Source organism: Macaca fascicularis, chromosome 20 (assembly GCF_037993035.2).
Source record: "Macaca fascicularis isolate 582-1 chromosome 20, T2T-MFA8v1.1".
NCBI classification, from domain to species: Eukaryota; Metazoa; Chordata; class Mammalia; order Primates; family Cercopithecidae; genus Macaca; species Macaca fascicularis.
In genome coordinates, this window is record NC_088394.1 from 65402654 (window position 1) to 65430643 (window position 27990).

Sequence of the window (27990 nt, forward strand, 5' to 3'; positions counted from 1 at the left end):
TTGAGCCCGGGAGACGGAGGTTGCAGTGAGCCGAGATCGTGCCACTGCACTCCAGCCTGGCCAACAGAGAGAGACTGTCTCAAAAATAAATAAATAAATAAATAAATAAAAAATAAAGCAATCTCAGGGGCCAAGCACTTTGGGAGCCCAAGGTGGGCGGATCACTTCAGGTCAGGAGTTTGAGACCAGCCTGGCCAACACGGTGAAATCGCTGTCTACTAAAAATACAATAATTACCCAGGCGTGGTAGTGAACACCTGTAATCCCAGCTACTCGGGAGGCTGAGGCATAAGAATCGTTTGAACCCAGGAGGTGGAGGTTGCAAGGAGCCGAGGTTGCGCCATTGCACTCCAGCCTGGATGATAGAGTGAGACACTTATCTCAAAAAAAACACAAACAAAAAAACCCTCTCAGGCCAGGCACAGTGGCTCACACCTGTAATCCCAGCACTTTGGGAGACCCAGGCAGGTGGATTGCCTGAGCTCAGGAGTTCGAGACCAGCCTGGGCAACATGGCAAAACCCTGTCTCAACTAAAAAATACAAAGAATTAGCTGGGTGTGGTGGTGCCCGCCTGTAATCCCAGCTACTCAGGAGGCTAAGGCACCGGAATTGCTTGAACCTGGGAGGCAGAGGTTGCAGTCAGCTGAGATTGTGCCAGTGCACTCCAGTCTGGGTGACACAGCAAGATTCTGTCTAAAAAAAAAAAACGGGGGGTGGGGGGCCGGGCACAGTGTCTCACACCTGTAATCCCAGCACTTTGGGAGGCTGAGGTGGGTGGATCACAAGGTCAGGAGTTCGAGACCAGCCTGACCAACATGGTGAAACCTCATCTCTACTTAAAATACATAAATTAGCCAGGTGTGGTGGCACACTCCTGTAATCCCAGCTACTCAGGAGGTTGAGGCAGGAGAATCGCTTCAACCTGGGAGGCAGAGGTTGCAGTGAGCCAAGATCATGTCACTGCACTCCAGCCTGGGCTACAGAGCGAGACTGTCTCAAAAAAAAAAAAACAAAAAACAAAAAAAAACATGTGCGATGGCTTATGCCTATAATCTCCACACTTTGGGAGACCGAGGTGGGTGGATCACTTGCAGTCAGGAGTTCAAGACCAACCTGTCCAACATGGTGAAACCCTGTCTCTACTAAAAATGCAAAAAAATTAGCCGGGCGTGGTGGTGTGCGTCTGTAATCCCAGCTACTCAGCAGGCTGAGGCAGAAGAATTGCTTGAGCCCAGGAAACTGAAGCTGCAATGAGCCAAGATCACGCCACTGCACCCCAGCCTGGGTAACAAAAGGAGATTCCATCTCAAAACAAAAAAAAAAAGGACTTCTAAATCTCTCTTTTTAAAATTGTTTAGACATTGCTCTGTCACCCAGGCTAAAGTGCAGTGGCGTGATCATAGCTCACTGCAACCTTGAACTCCTGGATGCAAGTGATCCTCCCACCCAAGCCTTCCGAGTAGCTGGGACTATAGGTACACACCACCATGCCCTGATACATTTTTTATTTTTAGTAGAAATGAGATCTTGTCATGTTACCCAGGCTGGTCTCTAGCGCACCTGGCCTCAAGTGATCCTCCTGCCTCAGCCTCCCAGAGTGCTGGGATTATAGGCATGAGCCTCCACACCTGGGGTATTTGCTGGTCTTGATGACCAAAATTGTTTGTATCCTGTCAATTCAGAGGTATCCTTTGAATTGTATCTTTGATAGCATTGAATGTGTGACTTTTGCTGAGTATAGCCTTTAACTTGGATGAACATAATCTTTATCTTCATCCCAAATGCCAACCAAACCATGTCACAGCTCCTGAAAGGCCTCTCTGCCTTTGGTCCTTTGGTTGTTCCTTCTCGCCCAGTTCAGTCCTTCTGCCTGTTCCTCCCTGCCTGTCCAGTTTTACCTTTTTTTTTGAGACAGAGTCTTGCTATTGTCACCCAGGCTGGAGTGCAGTGGTGTGATTTTGTCTCACTGCAACCTCTGCCTCCTGGGTGCAAGAAGTTATCCTGCCTCAGCCTCCTGAGTAGCTGGGATTACAGGCATGTGCCACCACGCCTGGCTAATTTTTGTATTTTTAGTAGAGACGGGATTTTGCCTTGTTGGCCAGGCTGGTCTCGAACTCCTGACCTCAAGTGATCCACCCACCTCGACCTCCCAAAGTGCTGGGATTACAGCTGTGAGCCACCGTACCCAGCCAGTTTTACCAGTTCTTTAGGGTCTATCTGAAGGCCCAGCTCCTCCAGGAAACCTTTTCTTGACTTTGGCCTCATTCAGTTTGGTGTTTGCTCATGTTCTGTACATTCTGCCTTACACAGCTGGGGATTTCCTGTTTATGCTAATGCGTTTACAAAGTCCTTGAGAGCAGGGACTGTGCCTCTCTTGCTTCTCCAGTGCCCTGCACAGCCTACACACACTTGCCACTATGAGTGTTCAGTGGGTACTCATGGAATTAAACTGAATCAGATGTCAAGGAGTGTTATGGTCATTTCTGCCTCATCTCAGTCACCAAAACAAAACACACTTTAGAAGATTCCATATAGGTTCGGTATCACACATTCTCAAGAAAATATTTTTCCTATTTTGAAGTCAGAAGAATCCCGTTTCACTTGATAACTGGCATAACAACTTTACAACTAATATTTTTTGCTTTTCTCCAACAGGCTGCATGTTAAATGGCCAAGAGGTGAGGCTTACTGTTCACTATGAAAATGGGTTCACCATCTCCAGGGAAAACGGAGGCTCCAGCAGCATATTATACCGCTACCCCTTTGAAAGGCTGAAGATGTCTGCGGATGATGGCATCCGAAATCTATACTTGGATTTTGGTGGTCCCGAGGGAGAACTGGTAAGAGTGTTTCTGATTTTGGTGGTCCCGAGGGAGAACTGGTAGGAGTGTTTCTGAAACACATTTTTTTCTAATAGATGTTCTCTTTCCTTCTCATTACTTCTTACCCCTTATATACAAAATCATGGACTGACATTCCATTTAGAACCATGAAATTTTTAATTAAATTTTTTTTTTTTTAAGATGGGGTCTGTGTCACCCAGGCTGGAGTGTAGTGGTGCGATCATAGCTCCCTGCAGCCTATACCTCCTGGGCTGAAGTGATCCTCCTGCCTCAGCCTCCTGAATAACTGGAACTGGACTATAGGCGTGTGCCACCATGCCTGGCCAATTTTTGTATTTTTTGTAGAGATGAGGTCTCGCTTTGCTGCCCAGGATGGTCTTGAACTCCTGTCTTCAAGTGATCTTCCCATCTTGGCCTCCCGAGGTGTTGGGATTACAGATGTGAGCCACTGTATCTGCTGTTCTCAGTTTTCCAGATGACATTGGATGTTGGTTTTTGTTATCATTTTTCTTTTTTATTTTTTTTTGAGACGGAGTCTCGCTTTGTCACCCAGGCTGGAGTGCAGTGGCACCATCTCAGCTCACTGCAACCTCTGCCTCCCTGGTTCAAGTGATTCTCCTGCCTCAGCCTCCTGAGCAGCTGAGATTACATGCATGTGCCACCACACCTGGCTAATTTTTCTTTTTTTTTTAGTAGAGATGGGGTTTCACCATGTTAGCCAGGATGGTCCCGATCTCCTGACCTCATGATCCGTCTGCCTTGGCCTCCCAAAGTGCTGGGATTACGGGCGTGAGCCACCGTGCCTGGCCTTAGATTTTAAATCCTCTACTATTTAGATCTTCCTACCAGGCATGGTGGAACCCAGTACACCACCAGTTGTCTCCTAATTGGGGATGTGAAACCTCACACCAGTATTATGACATGGAATAACCTTACTCCATAGTGCACTTTTGCCTGTGGCTTTAAGTTCCCAAGAGTTTCCATAGCTCTGGCATATTCTTTACCTACCTTAAAAGTAAATTTATTTTGCATCTTCATGTATTCAGTTGTCTGTATATGGCAGTGAGGTAGTGATACTTAGTGTCCTTTCTCCACAGACCATGGACCTGCACTCTTGTCCGAAGCCGATTGTATTTGTGTTGCACACATTCTTATCGGCCAAAGTCACTCGTATGGGACTGCTTGTATGAGCAACAAAAAATCAGAAAAGAGCCTTGACTGTCACAAGAAATATTTCCACCTCAAAAAAAAAAAAAAAAAAAAAGCACAAAAAGAAAACTCTTTGCTCTCTCCTTCAGCACAGTGCCTTCCCAAGGACCTGCAAATCACTGCTGAACCATAACCGTGTTTAAAGAAGAGCCTGCCTTTCACAGTCTACCTTGGCCAGATATTCTAGGACTCGAAAAGGCTCCAAAATGAAGCTGTTGATTTATTTTCGTTTCATAATACGGTTTATGAGTAATTAGGTTTGTTTCTCCTACTAAAAAGAATGGCTCATTGTTTTCCTTTTTAGACATAATCAAATACCCAAGCATTGTTTTCTTTTTCTTCTCCTGTAGGATTTGTGTTATGCTTAGCCTTGATCTCTTGTTCAGAACAATTGTCCCTTCCCGGGTGCTAGCTTGCAGCAGCCTGTTGCTTCGTGAGCATTCCAGATAGGTTGTATGTCTTAGAATTTACTGTCCTCACTAGCTCCTTCCACCATAGGAAGTCCTTGAGTTGTATCACCAAAGGGATGTTCCATTTGCCCTGGCTCTCTCTCTATCTCAGCCTGGCCATCACTTCCCACCTTATCCCAAGCTTTGCCACTCTTAAGTGCTGTCTCTAGGACTTAGGACTTGCAAATTTGATTTGCCTTGCCTTTCACTTCCTTTCTAGTGGTGACTGAGTTGAAAAGCAAGTTGGAAGCCACTCTGCTTTGAAAGAAAAGTTTTGCTTGGTTTAGGTTTTTCCATTTTATTTTTGGTGGTAGCCAGAGGATATTGTGAGATTTATTTTAAATGAAAATCCTCTTCCTAGGTTAAGCCATTTTTTTAATTGCTTACCAAATGTGCCTTTGGTTAGGGTTAGTGGAGCTTTATTAGTCACTATTTGAATAACTGGAAATCACTGCCATTTCAAGGAGATCACCTATCCTAGTTTTGAGGAATAGTCTTTGAGGTGGGTTTCCTTAATGGCATCTCTTCTAGTAGGCAGATCTCTTTGAGCAAGATAAATCCTGAAGAGCCAGCCTGCTTGCAGAGTAGACTTGGTGGGTGAAGCCAGCTCTTCCGCACAAGCGTCATGTCGAGTTGTTTTGGGGCTGCCCAAAAACAACGGGATGCAGCATCCCAGCTGTGGCCTGGCCCTTTGTGGCAGCAGTGGCATGGACAAGGAACTGCTAATGGAAGACTTAGTGTTGGCTTCACAGCACACCCTACAGGGGGCAGGGTGATGAGACTGTGGAACAGCTGCCTCCTTTTGGTTAAGCATTGCCAGATGTCATCATTAGGACACAGTAGCAGCAAGAATACTGATGTTGTAGTGTTAGAAAATCACACTCAGCTTGTTTTTCCTAATTTTGAAGGAGGCATATATCTGCAAACATTTAAAATGGTATAATATCAATATAAAACGTCAAAATTAGCATAGTCCCTGGATCTCAAAGAATAGGTAATATTGACTTGGATATTCTTTATGCTCTCTGAAGAAAGGTCTAGGGAAAGTTCTTGTTTGCTTGATCGATCAAGAGTGCCATAGAAGAATGTGAGTGCTGTGGTGGGTGGAGGAGGATGTCGCTTCAGATGGGGCAGGCACAGGGGGAGAAAAGAAGAGAAAAATACACCTGTGTGTGCAAAATGAGCTATTTGGTTTCAGTGCAGCCTGACCGGTGGGAGGACCCATGAGCAGAGCGAGTTCTAGGTTAACATTGTAACTCCATTGTCCTCCTTCACCCGGAAGTCAGCCCCACTTCCTCATTACAGTGAAACCAACAGTATGCAGAGGTTGGGAAGACATGCCTGTTCTTCCCCCAGCTTCATGTAATTGTCGAAGTTCCAAAAATGAATTATCTGAACGGCTTAAAACTGGAAATTAAAATCTAGACAAGAATATGTCTTTCAAAAGCTCTTTATATTTTGAAAATTCATAAACCTAAGATTGGCTCCATCTCAGATAAATTTTCTTTTCTTTTTTTTCTTTTTTTTTTTTTTTTTGAGATGGAGTCTCGTTCTGTCTCCCAGGCTGGAGTGCAGTGGCATGATCTCGGCTCACTGCAACCTCTACCTCCTAGGTTCAAGTGATTCTCCTGAGTAGCTGGGATTATAGCCGCCCACCACCACACCCGCCTAATTTTTGTATTTTTAGTAGAGGCAGGGTTTTACCATGTTGGCTAGGCTGGTCTTGAACCCCCAACCTCAAGTGATCCGCCTGCCTTGGCCTCCCAAAGTGCTGGGACTATAGGTGTGAGCCACCGTACCTGGCCCACAATAAATTTTCATTTCAGGGAAGGAAAAAAATCTCTTGAAGGTCCAGAAATGATTTCTGGAATCAGAATTTCAATATGTAATACCCTCAGGTAGGCAATCTTAAATCCTCTATGCAGTGAGAGCATTATTAATATGAGATGTTGAATGATGCTTTTACAGACTTCAGCAGCAAAGCCATTTGGTTGAGGTTTTCTGTGTTAATGTGAAAGGCTAAGCCACTGAGATTTGCAGGGCAGCTTCTGAGCCACCCTGCTCGTTGGTTATATGAAGATGTAAAATAGGTGGAATTAAAGTGTGAGCAGGAAAGGCAAGGCATGTGCATTTTCACTCATTTTGGTCAAGGTTAAACTGACATGTATAGCACTGAGGTCTGTAGGGTTCTTAATAATATCTTTTGAGTCTTGGTGTGAAATGAAAGAATGGGAGGTTTCCTTTGTCCATTAGCAGCCCCAAGAACCAGAGCCCTTTTGCTGCTTGTCTTACATACTTAAGAGCTCTCCAATCATGATGACCAAGGTTGTTCTTCAATCAAATGTGTTTGTGGGATTTTCAATCCACAAATGAAGTGCTCTCTAATGAATGGGACACCATGATAAATATGTATTTATATTTAGATGCCAAAGTATGGCAAATTATTTCCAAATGATAACTAAAAATGGGCATTTTCAATATTCTACCTTTTTTATAGAACCAGCTCACTTTTCATTTCTTTTTCATTTTTAATTAAGAAAATTGTTGAGGATGTGGTAGGTTCCAGTGTGTGGAATGGAAAGGAAACTGCAGAATAGTGTCCGCTCCCCATTCAGAGGGACTGCTTCCTGTGCCCCCAGACCCGAGGCTTCGACAGCTTCTCCACATTCCACACAGATGCCTAGGAGCAGCCAGCTGGTATATGAAAAGGCTCCCACCTTTTCTTCTAAAACTTCTCTCCTTTCTCTCCATAAAAAGAAAAGGAAAGGAATAAAAGAAAAACATTCAGTTTTTCTTTTTCTGAAAAAGGTAAGTCCTTTCCTGAAGTCATCAAATGAAACATTATCTGGAAATTAGTATCTAATGTCTTATATGAAGAAATACTTAAATGTATGTTCATATAGTATTTATTAGATAGTTGTAACTGTAAACTCACCTTCCTAGTAGATAAGAGTTTCAGGTTAAATACTGGAACATATATAGGCAGTGAAAAATACTACTTTAAATGTCATTCACCTATTTTAAACCCATTTTAGCACATTTTAGGCCAAAGAAGGTCTGATAGTGCCTGTTTTTATGTTCTCTACTCTCACAAACTTTGTTACTGAAAATTATTGCATGGCAGGAGAGATTGGATTATTTATTTCTTATATTTTTATAAGAAAAAAATCTTTCTAAACAACAAATACCTAACATTATTACTGATTGTTTTCCTAATTTATCCTCCTAAGTTGAATGGTAACAAAGCTTTTCCAGCTGAATGAATGCACTTAGCTGATAAAACAGAATTTGTTCTTTTTTTATCCTTCTTCTTTTTTTTGTGAGACAGGTTCTCACTCTGTCACCCAGGCTGGAGTGCAGTGGTATGATCATAGCTGACTGCAGCCTCAACCTTCTGGGCTCAAATGATCCTTTCGCCTCAGCCTCCTGAGTAGCTGGGACCACAGGTGTGTGCCACCACACCTGGCTAATTTTTATGGGGTTTTTTGTTTTGTTTGTTTTGGTTTTTGTAGAGACAGGTTTTCGCCATGTTGCCCAGGCTGATCTTGAACTCTTGTGCTCAGGCAATCCTCCTGCCTCGGCCTCCCAAAGTGCTGGGATTACAGATGTGAGCCACTGCACCTGGCCCCAGAAATTACACATAAAAAAAAATTTAAGCTGTGTGGAATCTGGACAAGGCTATGTTTCTCCTAGAAACAGGTTTTGCTGTAAGTGGTTTTGATGGACAAAAGTATGAGAAAATGTTATAATAGATTTTTTTTTAAATTGTGTGAGAAACTCCAGGTCTTCTTGCTTAACTTATATGCATGTGGATATATTTGTTTTCAAAGCCGTGGAAGAATCTCTGTTCATATATTTTAATGCAAATTACCTTGTATGCTGCTATGCAAACTCTATTAAAAGCCCTACCTGCTTAAGAGTTAAACATTTTTGAAACTTTCAGGGAAGACCTGTAGACTCAAGCACTTTCTCTGCTCTTTTGTATCTTATCTTGGACACTTATGCTGAATTATGTTATTATTTTCACTGGTTATAAGCTATTCCTTGTACATAATATTTAAACTATCCAAATATCCAGCATACATTTCCACGTGGCTGTCAGAGGCTGTTGATGCCATGAATGAAATGGCTGGTTAGAAAAGCCAAAGGTCGTCTTCTTTCAATCCCTAATGAATAAGTAAAATGCCAGATCTCTTTGGTCTCAAAGCAAATTGCTCTGATCAGATCAAATATCTATGTAATGAAAAGAGACTTATTTAAATTTGGGATTGTGCTTAAACTTCAAGTTGAATTTGACTGTAGTCATATACCAGGTGGTATTATACTCTACTTTGAGTTTGGAAATCACTTTCAGTTAAATTTCCGTTGTTATTTTGGCTTTTTTTTTTTTTTTTTTAGCACCACTGCGGATGAAAGTAGAGCAGTCTGCCGTCTCCTACTGCTCTTTCTCCTACTGCTCTTTCTCTGTGCCCTTATTTTAATTGCTTGGTAATCTAAAATTATTCTGACTTTCCACATACTGTCTTTAAAAACCTATTGTAGCAATCTGCCCCCCTCCACCCTTTAAGCTAAATCTTTCACTGTGCTGGATACATACACACTCAAAAAATGTGTGATGATAGTTCTAAAATAATTCTATATATCAGGGTTATGTATTTTTCAGCAATATAATTATTCCTATGCTGTGATGTTAAATGGAATTTATTTTACACTAGTAATAGACTGCTTAAGTGGCTAAGTTGAAACCCTTTCTCTAAAAAAACAAAAACATCTGGCAGATGAGTGACACAAATTCATTCTCTTAAAGGATAGAATTTCAAGTTAAGGGTAAGGTACAATAAATAGGCACATAGAGCACATCTGGGTTTTTTTTTTTTTTTTTTTTTTGTCTCTCTTTGACTAGCTAAACTGCCAGCTAGAAGAATGGTTGTTACATAGTAACTAAGAAGAATCTTTTAATAAGTTTCCTCTTTTGTTTCAAAACATAAACTTGAGCTTCATTTCTTGCCACCTCTATTCTTTCTTCCCACATTGGGCAACTGAACTGAAGCTTATTCTAGTTTTAGAAGAGGATCCACATTTAATGTGTAATGCATAAATACGCCTTTTGCAAATTATTGCTTGTTCTCCAGTGAACATTTGATCATATTCAACAGAAATCCACCATATAAGCCATAATCCTTGAATTGCCCCTTTTAAAATAGATTGGTTAAAACCAAAAACCTATAACAAAGAAATAATACTTCATTGTATTGTAGGTTTGGGAATCCTGGTTAGATTTATAATTTCTGGCCGGGTGCGGTGGCTCCTGCCTGTAATCCCAGTACTTTGGGAGCCGGAGGGCGGTGGATCACCTGAGGTCAGGAGTTTGAGACCAGCCTGGCCAACATAGTGAAACCCCATCACTACTAAAAATACAAAAAGTTAGCTGGGCCAGGTGACGCGTGCCTGTAGTCCCAGCTACTCGGGAGGCTGAGGTGGGAGAATTGCTTGAACCCGGGAGGCAGAAGTTGCAGTGAGCTGAGATCGTGTCATTGCACTCCAGCCTGGGCAACAGAGCAAGACTTCATCTCCAAAAAAAGAAAAAGATTTATAATTTCTGAGTCCTCTAAGTACCTTTCTCAGTTTTGCAATAATCTTACATCCATGCTATTGACACTGATTTTGAAACTGGAAAGCTAATTAATGACATATTAATTCATGTGTTCTTTTAACTAATAAACAGGTATTAATGTATAGTTCTACATCAGGCATTCTGAAGGGTCCAAAAGAAAGTTCTGCCCTCAAGTAGCACATAATCCATTATTTCTCAGTCACACCATGCCATCTGTTTATCATTCAGCAGTTAAGTAATTCATCACTTCATATTTTTACCAAAGGATATTACAAGTCTGTTAATCTGGACCTGGCAAACTGGAAAATGTTTGAAGGGATACTCAGGCTTTGATCCATGCCAACATGAAAGGACTCCAAGCACATTTAAGTGGGCTGGTCTTTTCATCATGCATGATTTTTTTTTTTAATGCAAAATCAGACTTTAGTTTGGGAAAGAGAACAGTATACAGTATCCTTTGTAAGATAAATCACAACAACAAAAATTTTATTGCCCAAAGTAGATAAATGAGAAAGTCTTTAAAAAAAAAAATGCTGCTTTAACTATAACAGCAAAACTAAATGCATATTTTATCAACCCCTTATTTCTAAATGTTGCTGTATTCATTTCCACACTTAAACTATTTAAGCATTTCATTTGCTGAAAGTCCTTATATACATGGTAGACGGAGTATTTCTCCATTAATGATAGATCAAAATGAAGATATTTAAAAAATAACAAAATCAGGCCAAGGCAGGAGGATCACTTTAGCCCAGGAGGTCCAGACCAGCCTGGGCAACACAGCGGGACACCCGACTCCGTCTAAAAAATTTAAAAAAAAAAAAATTGTTTAACATTTAAAAAATAAATACAAATTAACAACATTTCACTTATTCCAGGACACGCTGGCATTCGGACTCAGTGAAAAGGGCACTTAAAGAAAATAAGACTGACTGAATGAATGTTTTCCATAATTTTCACACAGTAACAGTCCCTTTCTATCCGGCTTGCCTTCCGTTTACCTCTAGCGTTAGCCTTTCAGGCAACATCCTTAGTCATGCCCAGAAAGTACCTGAGCTATCAGTGATTGGAATGGCATAGGGAACCGAATTACATGGGTGCCCTCCCCTTGGTTTTCAAGTATCCTGGAGTTGTGCACAAAAATTAGGCCATGCCTTCAGTGTCTTGTTCTTTACTTTAAACCTACCCTTTGACAATCAGGTGCTAATGATTGTATGTTATTAAAACCAGCACATAGGTATTGTAAATGCGTATTCCTCCTAGGTTGGAAGAAATGCTTTTCCTTCTCTCTGGGTCCTGTTAAAGCGGGTGTCAGTTGTGTCTTTTCACCTCGATTTGTGAATTAATAGAATTGGGGGGAGAGGAAATGATGATATAAATTACGTTTCAGGTTTGGCACAGTCATCATTCTCGATATTCTCACTTTGTGGCAAATCTGTCCTTATCGTAAGAACAGGTTTGAGAATTTTCCCTCCACTATACGACTCCAGTATTATATTTACAATCCATTGGAGGAGTGCAGCATTATAAGACCTTGGTGCCTAAAAAAAAATCTGTGTCCTTTTTGGTACCAAACCTGAGGTCTTTTGGAAGATAATGTAGAAAACCACTACCTATTGAAGGCCTGTTTTGGCTAATCTGCAAACTCTGATGAAACCTGCTTATGTGGATTCTTTCCCACACTGCTTTCATGTTTAAGTATAAAGACTTAGAAAACTAGAATAATGCTTTTACAAATAATTAAAAAGTATGTGATGTTCTGGGTTTTTTCCTTCTTTTTAGAACTCTGTATTTAAACAAGACTTCTTTTTAAGTCTTGTTTGAAATTTAAGTCTCAGATCTTCTGGATACCAAATCAAAAACCCAAGGCGTAAAACAGGGCAGTATTTGTGTTCCTAATTTGAAAAAGCTTTATGTATACTCTATAAATATAGATGCATAAACACTTCCCCTTGAGTAGCACATCAACATACAGCATTGTACATTACAATGAAAATATGTAACTTAAGGGTATTATATATATAAATATATACCTTTGTAACCTTTATACTGTAAATAAAAAAGTTGCTTTAGTCACGTGTTTTTGTTTTTGTTTTTGTTTTCCGATTTTTAAAATGCTGAAATAGTTTTGAACCTACAGGAAAGTTAAGAAACAGTACAAATCTCCTTCACCTAAATCTCCCAGTTGTTAACATTTTGCCATATTTATTCCATTACTTTGTATTTTTCTGATATGATTCTCTAGTGAGGAGCTCTAAAACATAAGGACAGTCCCTACATTGCCACCATACAGCCCTCCTAATCAGGAAGTCAACATTGGCACACCACCACTCATTCCATGGACCCCATTCAAATGATGCCAGCCATCCCGGCCATGTCCTGTTTTCCTCTCTGGCCGGGATCCTGGCCAGTACCACTTTCTTGCCTTTTGTCGTCGCGTCTCAGTTCTTCAGTCTGGAATGCTCCTCAGCCTCACTCTAAGTCGCATGTGCCTGAGTCTCAGCACAGGTCTTTCATTCTGCAGCACAGCTCTCCAGCTGGCTCTGCTCGTTGTCGCCTCACAAGCAGGCTGTGTCATACGCTCTTCGCAGAGATGCCATGATGCCATGCTGTCTTCAGGGTATCATGTCGGGAGACACACGGGGGCCACGCATCCCACCACCAGGGGTGTTCCCTTCGGTCGCCTAGTCAAGCTAGTGTCCTCATTGTTTTCTCCTTTGTATTTATGTATTTAGACACGGAGTTCCGCTCTTGTCGCCCAGGCTGGAGTGCAACGGCGCGGTCTTGGCTCACTGCAACCTCCGCCTCCCAGGTTCAAGTGATCCTCCTGCCTTAGCCTCCCCAGTTGCTGGGACTACAGACGCCCACCACCATGCCCGGCTAATTTTTTTATATTTTTAGTAGAGATGGGGTTTCAGCATCTTGGCCAGGCTGGTCTTGAACTCCTGACATCGTGATCCACCCGCCTCGGCCTCCCAAAGTGCTAGGATTACAGGCATGAGTCACCACGCCCGGCCTATTTTGTTTTTTAATTTAGCGACGAGGTCTTACTATGTTGCCCAAGCTGGTCTTGAACCTCGGCTCAAGCAGTCCTCCTGCCTTGGCCTCCCAAAGTGCTGGAATTACAGGCATGAGCCACCATACCCAGCCCTAGAACTGTTTTGATCATTGTATCCCCAGAAACTAGTACACAACGCTGTACACAGTAGGTGTGCATGCATGTAATCCCAGCTACTACTCGGGAGGCTGAAGCAGGAGAATCTCTTGAACCCGGGAGGCGGAGGTTGCCATGAGCCGAGATCATGCCACTGCACTCCAGCCTAGGCGACAGACCAAGACTCCTTATCAGTCAATCAAAGCAAAACATAACTGGCTTTAGACAGTCAGTGGCATCCCACCAGGGATTGAGCCCCATTGTGGGGCACACTGTTTACATTAGCCAGCTCATTTATTCCCCACAAAAGCCAGACAAGGGAGGGGCTAATTATAATCGTGCAGTATTAAACATGGAGAAATCAAAGCTCTGATAAATTCGTTTTATTGTGAGGATAAAAACGCCCGATGGGCGTTGTCATTCCAAGAGAGGTCAGGATTTCCGGATTCTATCCCGCTCCGCCCCTGGTCCCGCCCCGAGAACGTACGTCCTGCCAGGCCCCGCCCAGGCCTTGTCCCACCCACCCGTTCCCGCCCCCTGTCCGCCTCGCCCTAGTCCCACCTCCTCCCCGTCCGTCCTCGCCCCCAGTCCGCCCCGCCTCTCGAACCGCCCCCTGCCCTCGCCGCGGCAGGGAGTCGTGCCTGCAGTGCGGGCCGTGGCCGCTAGGGGGCAGCCGCTCAGCTCGGGCCCGACCGCTCTGGGCCGCGCTCCTCGCTCGTCCTCGGACTCGGCTCCCGCTGCGAGCGGCCGCCCTGCCCGCGCACCGCGCTCAGCGCCCACCGCCGGGCTCTCCGCGCCGGACTCAGTACCTTGGCTCCCCGGGGCCGGACCGAGGCCGCAAGCAGCGCCGCGGGGTGTGGGGCGGACCCAGGAGATGAAATGACAACGTCAACCCTCCAGGTACCTGGTGCGGCCCGGCCCGACTGCGGAGGCCGAAGGCGGCGGGGCCTGCGGGCCGCAGAGCCGGGCGGCGGGCGGGTGGTCAGGTGGGCGCCTCCCAGCTTCGGCCTCGCGACCCCGCCCTGGCCGTCCCCTCGCCGCTTCCACCCGTGTCTGTTTCCACGCACTCGGAGCCGGGGTGGCGTCTCTACCCTCAGGCCCTCCGGCCCTGCCTGGCTGGCCCAGCCCCTGGGCGGCTTCGTGTAGCCGGCGCCCCGGTACCGCCGTGGGAAGCAGCCTCACCCAGGCCGCACAGGCACCGTCGGGAAGCTCGGCCCGGGGTCCGGCTGGGCTCTAAGACAGCGTTGCTCGCTTCCTCCTCTCCTGTCCCTGGTCCTGGAAGCCCCTCGGCCCCACTTCGAACAAGCCCTGGCCCCTTCCCCAATCTTCGACTGCCTCTTCTCGTCCATCGACCCTTCATTCATTTCCTAGATCCTGCAGGGTGGTGCTGGGATGTCGCCACCTGGGTGAACGACTGACCCACCCTCTAGGTACTGTCAGTTCTACGGGGCCAGAAGATAGCAACATGCTCAGGCCTCAGCCCGGGGTTTCAATCTCAGCTGTGCCACTCACCAGCAAGTGACCTTGGGCTAGGTTTTTTTTTGTTTTTAAATCTTTGGCTCTCGAGTTTCCTGGTCTGTAAAATGGGGTAATGCCCTCTAGGTTGTTGTGATGATGGCTTTAAATTGAATAATTACGGTAAAGCATTCCTGACGTGTGTCTGGCACATAGTAGGTGTCCATTAAGTAACAACTGACAAAGTGCCTGGGAGACTTCGTGGAAGAAGGGACATCAGAGTTCCAGTAGCATTCAGAGACCTGAAGGTGGAGGAGGGCGGAAGTAGGAGCAGACATGGAATGAGTTGTGGTACCAGGTTAGGAATTAGATGGAGTCGGTAGGCAGACCCCACCATTCACCAGCAGAAGCCACAGATCCCGTATGCCCAGGCAGGTTTTTTATGGCCTGTGAACCAAGAATGGTTTTCAGTTTTAAACACAGCTTTATTTATTTATTTTCTTAATGTATTTTTTTGAGACGGAGTCTCATTCTGTCTCCCAGACTGGAGTGCAGTGGTGTGATCTCGGCTCACTGCAGCCTCCACCTTTCAGGTTCAAGCGATTCTCCTGCCTCAGCCTCCTGAGTAGCTGGGATTACAGGCACCCACAACCACACCTGGCTAATTTTTGTATCTTTAGTAGAGACGGGGTTTCACCGTGTTGGCTAGGCTGGTCTCGAACTCCCGACCTCAGGTGATCTGCCCACTTCGGCGTCCGAGAGTGCTGGGATTACAGGTGTGAGCCACTGGGCCTGGCCTGAACACAGCTTTATTATGGTATAACTTGTGTGCTTATTATGTAACTCACCTGTTACATGTTTTTATTTTTATTAATTTTTTTTTGAGACAGTGTCATTCTGTCGCCCAGGCTGGAGTGCAGTGGTTCAATCTCAACTCATTGCAGCTTCTGCCTCAACCTCCCGAGTAGCTGGGATTACAAGGCACCCACCATCACGCCCAGCTAATATTTTTTTTGTATTTTTAGTAGAGATGGGGTTTCACCATGTTGGCCAGGCTGGTTTCGAACTCCTGACTTCAAGTGTGATCTGCCCACCTCGGCCTCCCAAAATGCTGGGGTTATAGATGTGAGCCACTGTGCCCAGTGCAACTCACCCATTTAAAGTGTATAATTCAGTGCTTTTAGTATATTCATGGTTGTGTGACCATCACCACAACCTCTTTTGAGAACATTTTCATCACCTCCAAAAGAAACCCCTCCCCCCAAACCCCTCTCTCTCCCAGCCCTGGGCAACCACTAATCTACCTTTTTTCTCTGTGGGTTTGCCTATTCTGGGCACTTTATGTAACTAGAGTCATACAATAGGTGGTCCTTTGTGGCTGGTTTCCTTCATTATGACTTAACATAATGTCATAGGTTTTACATTTTTTTTTTTTTTTTTTTTTTTTGAGACGGAGTCTCGCTCTGTCGCCCAGGCTGGAGTGCAGTGGCCGGATCTCAGCTCACTGCAAGCTCCGCCTCCCGGGTTCACGCCATTCTCCGGCCTCAGCCTCCCGAGTAGCTGGGACTACAGGTGCCCGCCACCTCGCCCGGGTAGTTTTTTGTATTTCTTAATAGAGACGGGGTTTCACCGTGTTAGCCAGGATGGTCTCGATCTCCTGACCTCGTGATCCGCCCGTCTCGGCCTCCCAAAGTGCTGGGATTACAGGCTTGAACCACCGCGCCCGGCCATGTTTTACATTTTTTAAATAACTTGAGAAAAAGTGTTTCATGACACATGAAAATCCTATGAAATTTACATTTCAGGGTCTATAAATAAAGTTTTATTGGAACATATCCCTGTTCGTTTACTGATATACTGTCTACAGCCACTTTTGTGCCACCAAGGTAGAGTTGTTGCAACAGAGATTGGCTGGCAAATCCTAAATTATTTACCATCTGGTCCTTTACAGTAAGCATTTGCCAGCCCCCGTTAGCACCTTTTTGTCCTCATCTTTTGCCATATGTGTTACTAGAGATGCGGCGGGGCTGGCAGTTTGTCACCTTACCCTCCTGTTCTGTAAAACTGTTTCTCTCCATTGAAACTCGGACCCCCTGTGTGTGAAAAACTGTATGTGATTGCCAGAAAAGTCCAGTGTACTCTTTTTTCTTTTTTTTTTTGAGATGGACTCTCACTCTGGTGCTATCTCAGCTCTCTGCAGCCTCCACCTCCTGGGTTCAAGCAATTCTGCTTCAGCCTCCCAAGTAGCTGGGACTACAGGCATACATCACCATGCCTGGCTAACTTTTTGTATGTTTAGTAGAGACGGTACGTCACTGTGTTAGCCAGGATGGTCTCGATCTCCTGACCTCCAGTGATCCGCTTGCCTTGGCATCCCAAAGTGCTGGGATTACAGGCATGAGCCACCGTGCCCAGCCCCAGCGCACTCTTACGTGCATTACTAGAGTTTCCAGAAGGAGGGAGGGGAGGGGTCAGTGCTGCTCCTTGTAGGACAAAGAACACCTTCAGTATTGTTCTAAGGACAGACCCAAGCATGATATTACGGAGAGTGAAAAAGTCCGAGGTGCTGGGGGTGTTTGTTCTGCAGAAGAGAAGCCACCAGGGAGAGGAGCACTGCCTTCTTGTCTCATCTGAAGGAACATCACGCAGAAGAGGACAGTCAAGGGCAGCCTGTGCCTAAGCTCATTTCCAAGAAGGTTTGGGGCTCCCAGCCATTCATTGTAGGTAGTAGAGGGAGCAGAGGCTTGAAAATAATGGCCAGCACTCACCCCTCTTCTCATCTCTTCAATCCGCTGAGTTCATTTCACGTCAGCCCGGCCCAGCCTCCCCCAGCCTGTCTGTTTTGTCAAGCTGTCTGTGTGTGTTTCTTTCGGAGACTTCTTCCTTGCAGATGAGAGAGGGCTGAACAAATGCCCCGGCCCTGCCAAGAGCCGGTCAGGAGGTTTATTGTTTGCTGTGCCTGGAACCGTGGGTCTGCGGTGGGATTGTCTGCCTGGTAACTGGTGCTGGATCTGAGGAGGAGAATTCTGGTCATGCTTCCTGCAGGCGCTGGTGAAGCTTCGGTTTTTAAAACCAGGCTTTAAAACCATGTAGGTGCTTTATTGGCCGGTCGCGATGGCTCACGCCTGTAATCCCAGCACTTTGGAAGCCGAGGCAGGTGGGTCACTTGAGGTCAGGAGTTCGAGACCAGCCTGGCCAACATGGTGAAACTCTGTCTTTACTAAAAATACAAAAATTAGCCGGGTGTGGTAGTAGGCACCTGTAATCCCAGCTACTGGGGAGGCTGAGGCAGGAGAATCGCTTGAACCTGAGAGGTGGAGGTTGCAGTGAGCCGAGATTGCACCATTGCACTCTGGCCTGGACGACAGAGTGAGACTCTGTCTTAAAAATAAAATAAAATGGCCGGGCACGGTGGCTCAAGCCTGTAATCCCAGCACTTTGGGAGGCCGAGACGGGTGGATCACGAGGTCAGGAGATCGAGACCATCCTGGCTAACACGGTGAAACCCCGTCTCTACTAAAAAAATACAAAAAAATAGCCGGGCGAGGTGGTGGGCGCCTGTAGTCCCAGCTACTTGGGAGGCTGAGGCAGGAGAATGGCGTGAACCCGGGAGGCGGAGCTTGCAGTGAGCTGAGATCCGGCCACTGCACTCCAGCCTGGGCGACAGAGCGAGACTCCGTCTCAAAAAAAAATTAAAAAAAATAAAAAAATAAAATAAAATAAAATAAAAATAATAAAACCACAGAGGTGCTTTCAGTTCAGCCTAGGGCACTGGCCTACAGGATTTATGAGATTCCCAAAGACACAGAGCTCTTACAAGGTTCCGGAGGGACACAGTTCCCTTCTGTTGGCAGCAGGGAGCAAGCAAGTACTTTTCTTGCTGGAGCTACTGGTGTGTGGAGCCTTGTGTGTAAGAGCCCCTTCCTGGGGTGTCACTCTAGACAGCGAAGGAAACCGTGTTCTCTCTGCAGCCTGGAGAAGCAAGCTGCGTGGAGCCAGTAGGAGGCGGAGAGAGGCCTTTCAGTGTATCCCGTGGAAACTCGCAGTCGGGCAGGACTTTCCTTCTGGCTGGCTCTTCTCTGGCCCTGAGGCCGGGTGCAGTTTCTGGCCGCCTTGCTAAGCAAACCAGCAGTCTCTTGCTCCTGTGTGTGTCTTCTGCCAGGCTCTCAGCTCGGGTCTGTTTCTTTATCCCGTGAGGCAGCAGAATAGAAAGTCCCATGAACTCGCCCCTTGAGCCCTGACCTGAGATATTAGGTCAGGTTTCCACTTGCTGAAATCCAGAGCGTGGCTTTTAACCATCTGAGCTTATTGTGAAGACGGCTGGCTGGCTTTTAAAGCCTCCTTTGAAGGCCTTTCTAGCCGATGTTGAAAAAGTAGGCCAATGAAACGGCCCACAAGCAATAAATCCAGAGGCCCAGCGGCATCCCTCGTCACATCCCATCCTCATGCCTGTGACCCCAGCGAGTTTCTGTGTCTCCAAGGAAGCGCTGAGCAGTTTGCTTTGCCTTTCCAGAAAGCCATTGATCTGGTGACGAAAGCCACAGAAGAGGACAAAGCCAAGAACTACGAGGAGGCGCTGCGGCTGTACCAGCATGCGGTGGAGTACTTCCTCCACGCCATCAAGTGTGAGTCGCGCGGGGTCCTCAGGCTGCCGCGCTCCAGAGGGGAGGGGATGGGAGGGGGTGATGCAGGAGCCTCACAGGGGCCCCTCCGTGTTCCCTTTCACAGATGAGGCCCACAGCGACAAGGCCAAGGAGAGCATTCGAGCCAAGTGCGTGCAGTACCTAGACCGGGCTGAGAAGCTGAAGGATTATTTACGAAGCAAAGAGAAACACGGCAAGAAACCAGTCAAAGAGAACCAGAGTGAGGGCAAGGGGTGAGTGTCTGCAGCGTCCGCCCAGGCACCTGCCCCCTCCTCATGGCTCCCCGTCATTCCTAGCGCTCATGCTGCCTTGGACTTCCCTGTGGAAATGGTCCTCATAGTGCAGGGATGACAGTGCCAGCAGCTGCTTTCGGGGAGCATGGCCCAGAGCACTTCCGTGTTCGTCGTCTCATTGGGTCTGACCCACATGTCATGGGGACAAGGGGAGCTTGGTGCAGATGGTAGAGCCTCTCAGGATGGTACCCCAGCTCTGTCACCTCCCAGCCTAGTGCCAGGACCCCGTGTGCCTGCCATCTCCACATCTTCGAACAGGGAAGGTCGTGGAACTCCCCTCCCAGCGTTGCCGTAGGGAGCAGTGAGATGATGCGGGCACTGCCCTTGGAGCTTGGCACACGAGAGCATGCAATGAGTGCCAGCTGCTGTGACTGTCAAAGAGTCACCTGCCTCTGACAAGTGGGGCGGCCGGCTCAGGTTAGGGGCCCTGCCGAGGTCTCACAGGCTGGAGCCTGGACCCCCAGTGCAGGGCAGGTGGCTCTGATAACCCCAGCCAGGGTCCTCTCCACAGCCTCTCACCTCAGGTCCGGGATTCGCCCACCACGGTGATCCCAGTGATCTGAACACAAATGCTAGTGGTATCTCGGAGGCGTGGGAGGGGAAATGAGGGGGTCCCCCAGGCAGGAGAGGGGCGGGTGGTGTCAGCTGTCTCACCAGAGGCGAGGCCTCCTGGATGGAGGGTCCGCACCGCGTTCCCATCCCCAGAGGGAGAGGCCTGGCGAGGCAGGGGTGGAGGCCAGGGATCTCCAAGGAGGATTAAAGTTCTGAGGATTACAAATTCCATACAGAGAGGAAGGAGCCCTGGGGTGACAGCAGTGGCTGCGCTCTCCCCAGGAGTTCCCTTTCGATTTCAGTTTTGCCTTCTCCTCTGTCGTTCGGCAGTGGCTGCTTTGGAGTCGGGGCACATGCTGTCCCGGAGTCTCTAGAAAAAGCTTCTGGTGCGGGCTGCGGTGGCTCACGCCTGTAATTCCAGCACTTTGGGAGGCTGAGGCGGGCAGATCACTTGAGGTCAGGATTTCAAAACCAACCTGGCCAATGTGGTAAAACTTGTCTCTACTAAAAATACAAAAAAATTAGCCAGGCACTGTGGCATGTGCCTGTAATCCCAGCTACTTGGGAGGCTGAGGCCAGAGAATTACTTGAACCCGGGAGGCGGAGGTTGCAGTGAGCTGAGATCGAGATTGTGCCATTGCACTCTAGCCTGGGCAACAAAGCAAGACTCCATCTCAAAAAAGAGAAAAAAAAAAAAGCTTCTGGCAACTACGTTGCTTGACTGGCTGCTTTTGTTTTTCCCCTCAGGGCTTCTCTCTGTCTCCCAGGCTGGAGTGCAGTGCTGCGATCTTGGTTAACTGCAACCTCTGCCTCCCAAGTAGCTGGCAGCATAGGTGCGTGCCACCACGCCCAGCTAATTTTGTTTTTTGTAGAGACAGGATCTCGCTGTTTCCCAGGTTGGTCTCAAACTCCTGGGCTCAAGCAATCCTCCCACCTCAGCCTCCCAGAGTGCTGGGATTACAGGGGTGAGCCACCACACCCCGCCTGGGCTATGTGAGCCACTGCAGGTGGCCTCCCAGAGTGTGAGATGTGAGCCACCGCGCCCGGCCTGGGCTGCTCTTTAAGTCCAGCTGAAGCACATTTCCTTTACGGCCTTCAGGAGAGGGCCGACATCCTGATTCCCATCCCCTCCACAAAGAAACAGGGTTTGTTATAGGGGTGCTTGCTGGGGGTTCCTGAAGTGAGCTGCTGAGAGCATCGGCCCAGATGTCCCTGAAGTACTTGCTTGTGGGTCACACGGCACTGTTAAGCCAGGAAGTCTTCGTTCCTTAACCAGTGTGCAGGCAGCGGAGCCTGGACTTGCTGGGAGCACCTCTGCGTTCCAGGCTGAAGGGCCAGCTTGTGACTTTCCGTCTCCTTTCCCAGCAGTGACAGTGACAGTGAAGGGGATAATCCGGAGAAGAAGAAACTGCAGGAACAGCTGATGGGTAAGTGGCTCGCAGCCCGGTGGCAGCGGCAGGGGACGTGTGTGGGTCCGCAGCTGGGCTGGCTCATGTCCCTTGACCGGGCCTGGGTCGGCCTCCCTCTTGCAGGTGCCGTTGTGATGGAGAAGCCCAACATACGGTGGAACGACGTGGCCGGGCTGGAGGGGGCCAAGGAGGCCCTCAAAGAAGCTGTCATTTTGCCAATCAAATTCCCACACTTGTTCACAGGTGAGAGTTGAGCCATTTCAAGCCCCAATGTAAAAATTCCAGGCTTCCACAGGGCTGGCACTCCGAGGCACCCGGGGGTCATTGTTGACTCAGCTCCCACGTTCCACAGAGGGCCAGGCCTGGCTGCTCGCTGGTGTCCACAACACTGCTGTGGCTGGAGCTTTGAGATGACGATCACCTCACAGGGTGGGCAGGATCAGGAAGCAGTGACAGATGGTGTCACTGTGCAAGGTCATGGGGTCACAGCACAGGGCACAGCAGGGAAGGTAGCTCCCATCACTCGTTTGCCCCTGAAGTCCGTCGTTTCACAGAATGCCGTCTCGTACTCTGTGTGTGGGACTTGAGACCCTCCGCTTTTCCTATTCCTTTCTCCAGTCAGGAGGCCTCACTTCTGTGGAATCTCTGTTGCAGGCAAGCGCACCCCCTGGCGGGGGATTCTGCTGTTCGGACCCCCTGGCACGGGGAAATCCTACTTGGCCAAAGCTGTGGCAACAGAGGCCAACAACTCCACCTTCTTCTCTGTGTCCTCCTCAGACCTGATGTCCAAGTGGCTGGGGGAGAGTGAAAAGTAAGTCGGCCACCAGGCTGTGCTCTGCTGGCAGCCCCGGCCCTGCTAGTGACCCAGCGGCCGAGCCCGCGGAGTCGCCTCCGGGAGGAGTGGTTTGCTTTTCAGGGAGGCACCCAGAGCAGTGCGTGGCTAGCTTACTGGCTGGGACACTGTCCCAACAAAGACAGGCGAGGGTGGAAGGGACCCAGGAGAGGTGAAGTGCTCCAGAAGGGAAGGGAAAGGAAGTGAGGATAGTTTTGGGGTCTGGTTGCAGTCCCTGTTGGGGCAGTGTGTGGGGGACATCGTTCCCCACACTGACTCCTGTTTTGCATGCGATGAGACGGGCGTGGAAGGAGGGGACTGACGTGTCCCAAGTGCAGAGCTAGTGCATGGGGCTCCTGGGATGGAGGCTCTGTTCGGGGCTCACACCAGGGTGTGCTCCTCTTGGTGCGGTGCGGCCCGAGGGCTCCTCACCACCACGTTTTCTGCAATCCCGGCATGACCGTGGCCTGCGCCTCCCTGTGGGAAGGGTGAGAAGAGGGAAGTGCCGGGAGCCCAGGCGGGCGTGGATGTGAGCGTCTTGTCCTCACCCCCTTTCTCACCTTCACAGGCTGGTCAAGAACCTGTTTGAGCTGGCCAGGCAGCACAAGCCCTCCATCATCTTCATCGACGAGGTGGATTCCCTCTGCGGATCCCGAAATGAAAATGAGAGCGAGGCCGCCCGGAGGATCAAAACGGAGTTCTTGGTCCAGATGCAGGGTGTGTGCCGGGCCCAGGGCCCCCTTGGTTCTTGTTGCACCTAAAGCTGACCCTGGGCTTTATTCTGAGCTGCGGCTGGATTTGGTTGTCCTCAGCCACGGAGAGGCTCCAGCCCCACAGACCGTGGATGGACTTCCATTCCCAGGAGGCGCCTGAGGCCTCTGCTGCGCCAGCCACTCCACCCCTCCCATGGCAGGCAGTGCCACAGGTCTCACATGGCACAGCCAGACTAAGATGTGGTTTAATCTCACTTGGGACCCTGCCAGGGGTGGGTGGCTCAGGGATGGCTTCAACTGCTGACACGCAAAGCCCCCGGAGTCTGTCCCCAGGTTTCAACTGACCCGTGCAGCTGTCCAGAGTCTGCGTGTTTGTCTCCCTTTCTCCACAGGGGTGGGGAATAACAATGATGGGACTCTGGTTCTTGGAGCCACGAACATACCATGGGTGTTGGATTCGGCCATCAGGAGGAGGTGAGTCTTCCCCAGGAGGAGCCAGAGCTGGAGGCTTCTCCCACCATGGTCATGGTCTGCCTGCTGCTGGCAGCCAGGGTGCAGCCCTGGCCCCTTTTCCCTGGAATCTTCTCACCTGCCTGCCAAGCAGAGCCATTTGTGAGGCTGGCTTTTTGAGGATGTGCTGCCAGCATCACTGGCCCGTGAAGTGTGTCCGTTTCACTCAAATCTTTGCACCTCCCCTTCAATGAATAGCATTCCATCATCCGCTCTCAACGCCTGCCGTGTGCTGGGCTTTCTAGGTTTGAAAAGCGAATTTACATCCCCTTGCCGGAGGAAGCTGCCCGTGCCCAGATGTTCCGGTTGCATCTGGGGAGCACTCCCCACAACCTCACGGATGCAAACATCCACGAGCTGGCCCGGAAGACCGAAGGCTACTCGGGTGCGGACATTAGCATCATCGTGCGGGACTCCCTCATGCAGCCCGTGAGGAAGGTGCAGTCGGCCACACACTTCAAAAAGGTGAGTGCCCGTGGCCACTGCTGAGAAAATGTCATAGCAAGAACAGGATGTTCATTTTTTTCCCCTAGCTCCTGGTCCTGCTCCCCGGCTGCTCAGGTGATAACAGTCTGAGGCTTCCTGGAGAATGGAGGGCCAGTGCCATGGGGGCTGCACCCACTCTCCCCTCCCTGCAGCTCTTCTGCAGTGTGGCCATCCCAGGGTGTGTGAAAGCAGAGGACAGGGCCACTTTACCGTCTTAACCCTGCTGCGGCCTCCTCTGTCAGCACTGTGTGCTGTTGTGCGGGGTGGACACCAAGTCAGTGTTTGGAAAGTGCTGGATATGAAATAACCAGGAAGACTCGTCCATTCATTCAGCACATCTCTGCTGAGTGTTTGCTGTGGGTCCTCCCGTGTGCCCAGCACTGTCCTAAGTGCTGGGAAGATATGAGCGACCAACAGACAAACCCTGGACCCTCGTTCTTGGTGGGGAGACAGTCAGCGCAGTCAGTGAGTTTCTCGGATGGGGATGGAGCAGGATTAGGAGAGAGGTGTCTTGGGCATGGAGAGAAGGACAGATGGCACTGGGGTGATGCCTGAGACAGGAGGTGAAGGGGTGAGGGAATGAGCCTTGTGGACATAGGGGGAATGTTTTGCCAAGGCAGCAGACTTCAGTTGGAAAACCACTTTGCATTAGTCCATTTTCATCCTGCTGATAAAGACATACCCGAGACTGGGAAGAAAAAGAGGTTTAATTGGACTTACAGTTCCACATGGCTGGGGAAGCCTCAGAACCATGGTGGCGGCAAGAGAAAATGAAGCAGCAAAAGTGGAAACCCCTGATAAACCCATCAGATCTCATGAGACTTATTCACTATCACTAGAATAGCACAGGAAAGACCAGCCCCCATGATTCAGTTACCTCCCCCTGGGTCCCTCCCACAACATGTGGGAATTCTGGGAGATACAGTTCAAGTTGAGATGTGGGTGGGAGCACAGCTAAACCATACCACACTTTTAATGTCACTGTGTTCGTGGTGAGACATGACAGTGTTAATGAGGAAGACATCAAGGCACTGGGGCTACAGATTGCTGGAATCGCACACATATCATGAGTTGCTTGGACCACCCAGCCCAATTTCTGAAGGAGCCCATCTTCCTCAGATGCTAGGGGCCCAGAGCATTCTCTTTGGGACCTCCTTAGAGACCAGAGGGGTCGTCCAGCCCCTCTCATTGACACTGAGGGGCAGCTGCTCCAGCCAGTCAGATCCATTTGGTTTCAGGTCTGTGGCCCCTCCCGCACCAACCCCAGCGTGATGATCGATGACCTCCTAACCCCATGTTCACCAGGGGACCCAGGAGCCATGGAGATGACTTGGATGGATGTCCCTGGGGACAAACTCTTAGAGCCTGTGGTTTGCATGGTAAGTGACTGACGAAGGAGGGAAGAGGGCTGCACAGAGCCCAGAAAATTGGGGGCTTGGGCCCAGAATAAAAACAGCCTTCTCCAGGCAGGGTGTGGTGGCTCGTGCCTGTAATCCCAGCACTTCGGGAGGCCAAGGTGGGCGGATCACCTTGGGAGTTTGAGATCAGCCTGGCCAATATGGAGAAACCCCGTGTCTCTACTAAAAATACGAAAATTAGCCAGGCGTGCTGGTGTGCACTTGTAGTCCCAGCTATTCAGGAGGCTGAAGCAGAAGAATCACTTGAAGTCGGGAGGCAGAGGTTGCCGAGATTGCACTGCTGCACTCCAGCCTGGGTGACAGATCGAGACTCTGTCTCAAAAATAAAAAACAGTCTTCTCCTATGTCCTGGGCTGTTGAGAATGGCCTTTGTAGCTCAGGGAAGCTGGCGTGCCAGCCGTTACACTCAGTGGGGGCCCAGGATGCTGGTGGCAGCATTAGCATTTTGTACATATAAAGGCTGGGTGCAGTGGTGCAATGATGGTTCACTGCAGCCTCGACCTCACCAGCTCACACAATCTTCTCACCTCAGCCTCCTGAGTAGCAGCAACAGGCACATACCACCATGCCCAGCTAATTTTTCCAATTTTTTTTTTTTTTTTTTTTTTTTAGAAACAGGGCCTCGCTGTGTTGCCTAGGCCAGTCTCAAACTGCTGGGCTTAAGTGATCCTCAACTTGGCCTCCCAAAGTGCTGAGATTACAAGCATGAGCCACCACACCTAGCCTGCATTTTATGTTCTTTAGCAAGTAAAGTCAGGTCCAGATAATATGACAATCAATCCATGGGTTTTGCTTGTGTGGTGCAGTAAGGCAGTGAATGCGTCAGGACGGCTTACTGTGCTGCAGTTGCAAAGGCAGCCCCTCACCCCTGTAACCTTGTCCTCTCATTATGACCTGTGCCGTTCTGGCAAGTGTCTGCCCTTGTGGCTGATGTAGGGGGTGTGCAGTTAAGAAAGCTCCTGGGGGTGCAGTGGCTCATGCCTGTAATCCCAGCACTCTGGGAGGCCAAGGCAGGCAGATCACCTGAGGTCAGGAGTTCAGCCTGACCAACATAGTGAAACCCCATCTCTACTAAAAATACAAAAATCAGCCATGTGTGGTGGCATGCACCTGTAGCCCAGCTACTCGGGAGGCTGAGGCAGGAGAATCACTTGAACCCAGGAGGTGGAGGTTACAGTGAGCCGAGATTGTGCCACTGCACTCTAGCCTGGTCAACAGTGAGACTCCGTTTCCAAAAAACAGTTCCTAAGGGCAGTTATGAGATGATGGAGCTTAGATTCTGACCAGGAGGAGGCCCATCTGAGCTGCCTCCAGAGGGAACAGGGTCCCTGCCATAGGCAGATTCAAGCAGGTCTCTGGGGTGGCCTTGAAGGCAGGCCTCTTCCCACCCTCTACTGCACCTGTTGTGTGCTGAGGGGAGGTTGGGGACCTGGAGCCTGGCTTCTGCTCAAGCACATGCTCTTGCCTTCACAGTCGGACATGCTGCGGTCTCTGGCCACCACCCGGCCCACGGTGAATGCAGACGACCTCCTGAAAGTGAAGAAATTCTCAGAGGACTTTGGGCAGGAGAGTTAAAAGCTGCTGCACTTGGGCGATGGTGAAGGTGGGAGGTTGATGGGGGCAAATGCAGGCACTCCCTGTGTCAGCAGCCAGACAGGGCTCCAGGGCTTGTCCCAAAGTCACTACAGAGTCCCCTCTGCTGTTTGGCCGCCTGCCAGGGAGCCAGAAGGAAGAGCCTCGCAGCCACAGACACTCCACCGCCCTGGGGCACACGGTGGACACTGGCTCTTCCTACTTCCTCCTCTCCTGGATGCTCACCAGCTCCTTCTGCCCCCCTCTTTTTTTTCCATCTTTTGTTCCCCTAAATTAATGCTGCTTGGATTTTCGTCTTGTTTATAAATAAAAATAAAATCACCTGGAAGTATCAAGGAGTGGGGGGCGGGGGGGGGGGAGCAGCCATGCTGCGAGGTCACCCAGACCTCCAGACAGTTGGCTAGCTCCACTGCCCATTCCTTTTACGCCCAAGTTTTGCTCCTTGAGAGCAGATTGGCTGATGCCCCTGCAACCCCAGCCCAAGCTCTGCCTCAAAGACTGAGTGACATAAGCCATTCCCCACCCTCCTAGGTTCACATCCAGGGCTGTGTCTTCCTTGGGGGAGGAGATGGTGTCGTTCAGATCAGGGGAAGGCAGTCAGGCGGGTGTTCACTGCCTTTTCTTCCTGAGCGTGAGAACAGTGAACCCAGCCACTGCCCCTGGGTCCCTGTCCTGGAAATAGTCTAATAAATCCTTTTCCCTTCTTGAGCCACCCGAGTGATCTCATCTTTGACTCTTGCCTGGGACTCTGAAGGACCACCCTTACCTCCAATTAAAAGAGCCTCTGGTTTTCTCTCTGCTCTCTCTTCTAAAGCA

General features: G+C 48.8%; 2 protein-coding genes across 14 annotated transcripts in view; both read left to right on the forward strand.

The window, feature by feature from the left end:
* Nucleotides 1-8416, forward strand: part of SNTB2 (syntrophin beta 2) — a 116445-nt gene extending 108029 nt beyond the window's left edge. For 3 of the 13 annotated variants that reach the window (XR_012429098.1, XR_012429103.1, XR_012429100.1), the window contains 2 exons: nt 2657-2882; nt 3942-4118. Coding sequence is in view for 3 of the 13 variants with exons in the window: in XM_074027506.1 (XP_073883607.1) it covers nt 2657-2841; nt 3942-4034 (278 nt within the window). In the remaining 10 variants the exon portion in view is untranslated. Of the gene's footprint in view, nt 1-2656; nt 2883-3941 lie in introns of all 13 variants that reach the window. The other 10 variants (XR_012429097.1, XR_012429099.1, XR_012429102.1 and 7 more) reach the window with 6 other exon arrangements.
* Nucleotides 8417-13993: 5577 nt separating this feature from the next.
* On the forward strand, nt 13994-27882 carry VPS4A (vacuolar protein sorting 4 homolog A). The gene is made up of 11 exons (XM_005592376.4): nt 13994-14170; nt 19239-19350; nt 19454-19601; nt 21579-21640; nt 21746-21865; nt 22277-22433; nt 23023-23171; nt 23560-23641; nt 23923-24142; nt 25402-25542; nt 27055-27882. The coding sequence occupies exons 1-11, from the start codon at nt 14150-14152 to the stop codon at nt 27154-27156; spliced, it is 1314 nt and encodes a 437-aa protein (XP_005592433.1). The 5' UTR covers nt 13994-14149; the 3' UTR covers nt 27157-27882.
* Nucleotides 27883-27990: the final 108 nt, after the last annotated feature.

What these genes read in the sequence shown, in the direction of transcription:
- VPS4A (XM_005592376.4), top strand. Translation starts at nt 14,150, where the DNA reads ATGACAACGTCAACCCTCCAG. An exon ending in GTTCTTGGTCCAGATGCAGG is followed by an intron (nt 23,172 to 23,559) that starts GTGTGTGCCGGG and finishes CTTTCTCCACAG; the next exon opens with GGGTGGGGAATAACAATGAT. An exon ending in CGGCCACACACTTCAAAAAG is followed by an intron (nt 24,143 to 25,401) that starts GTGAGTGCCCGT and finishes ATTTGGTTTCAG; the next exon opens with GTCTGTGGCCCCTCCCGCAC.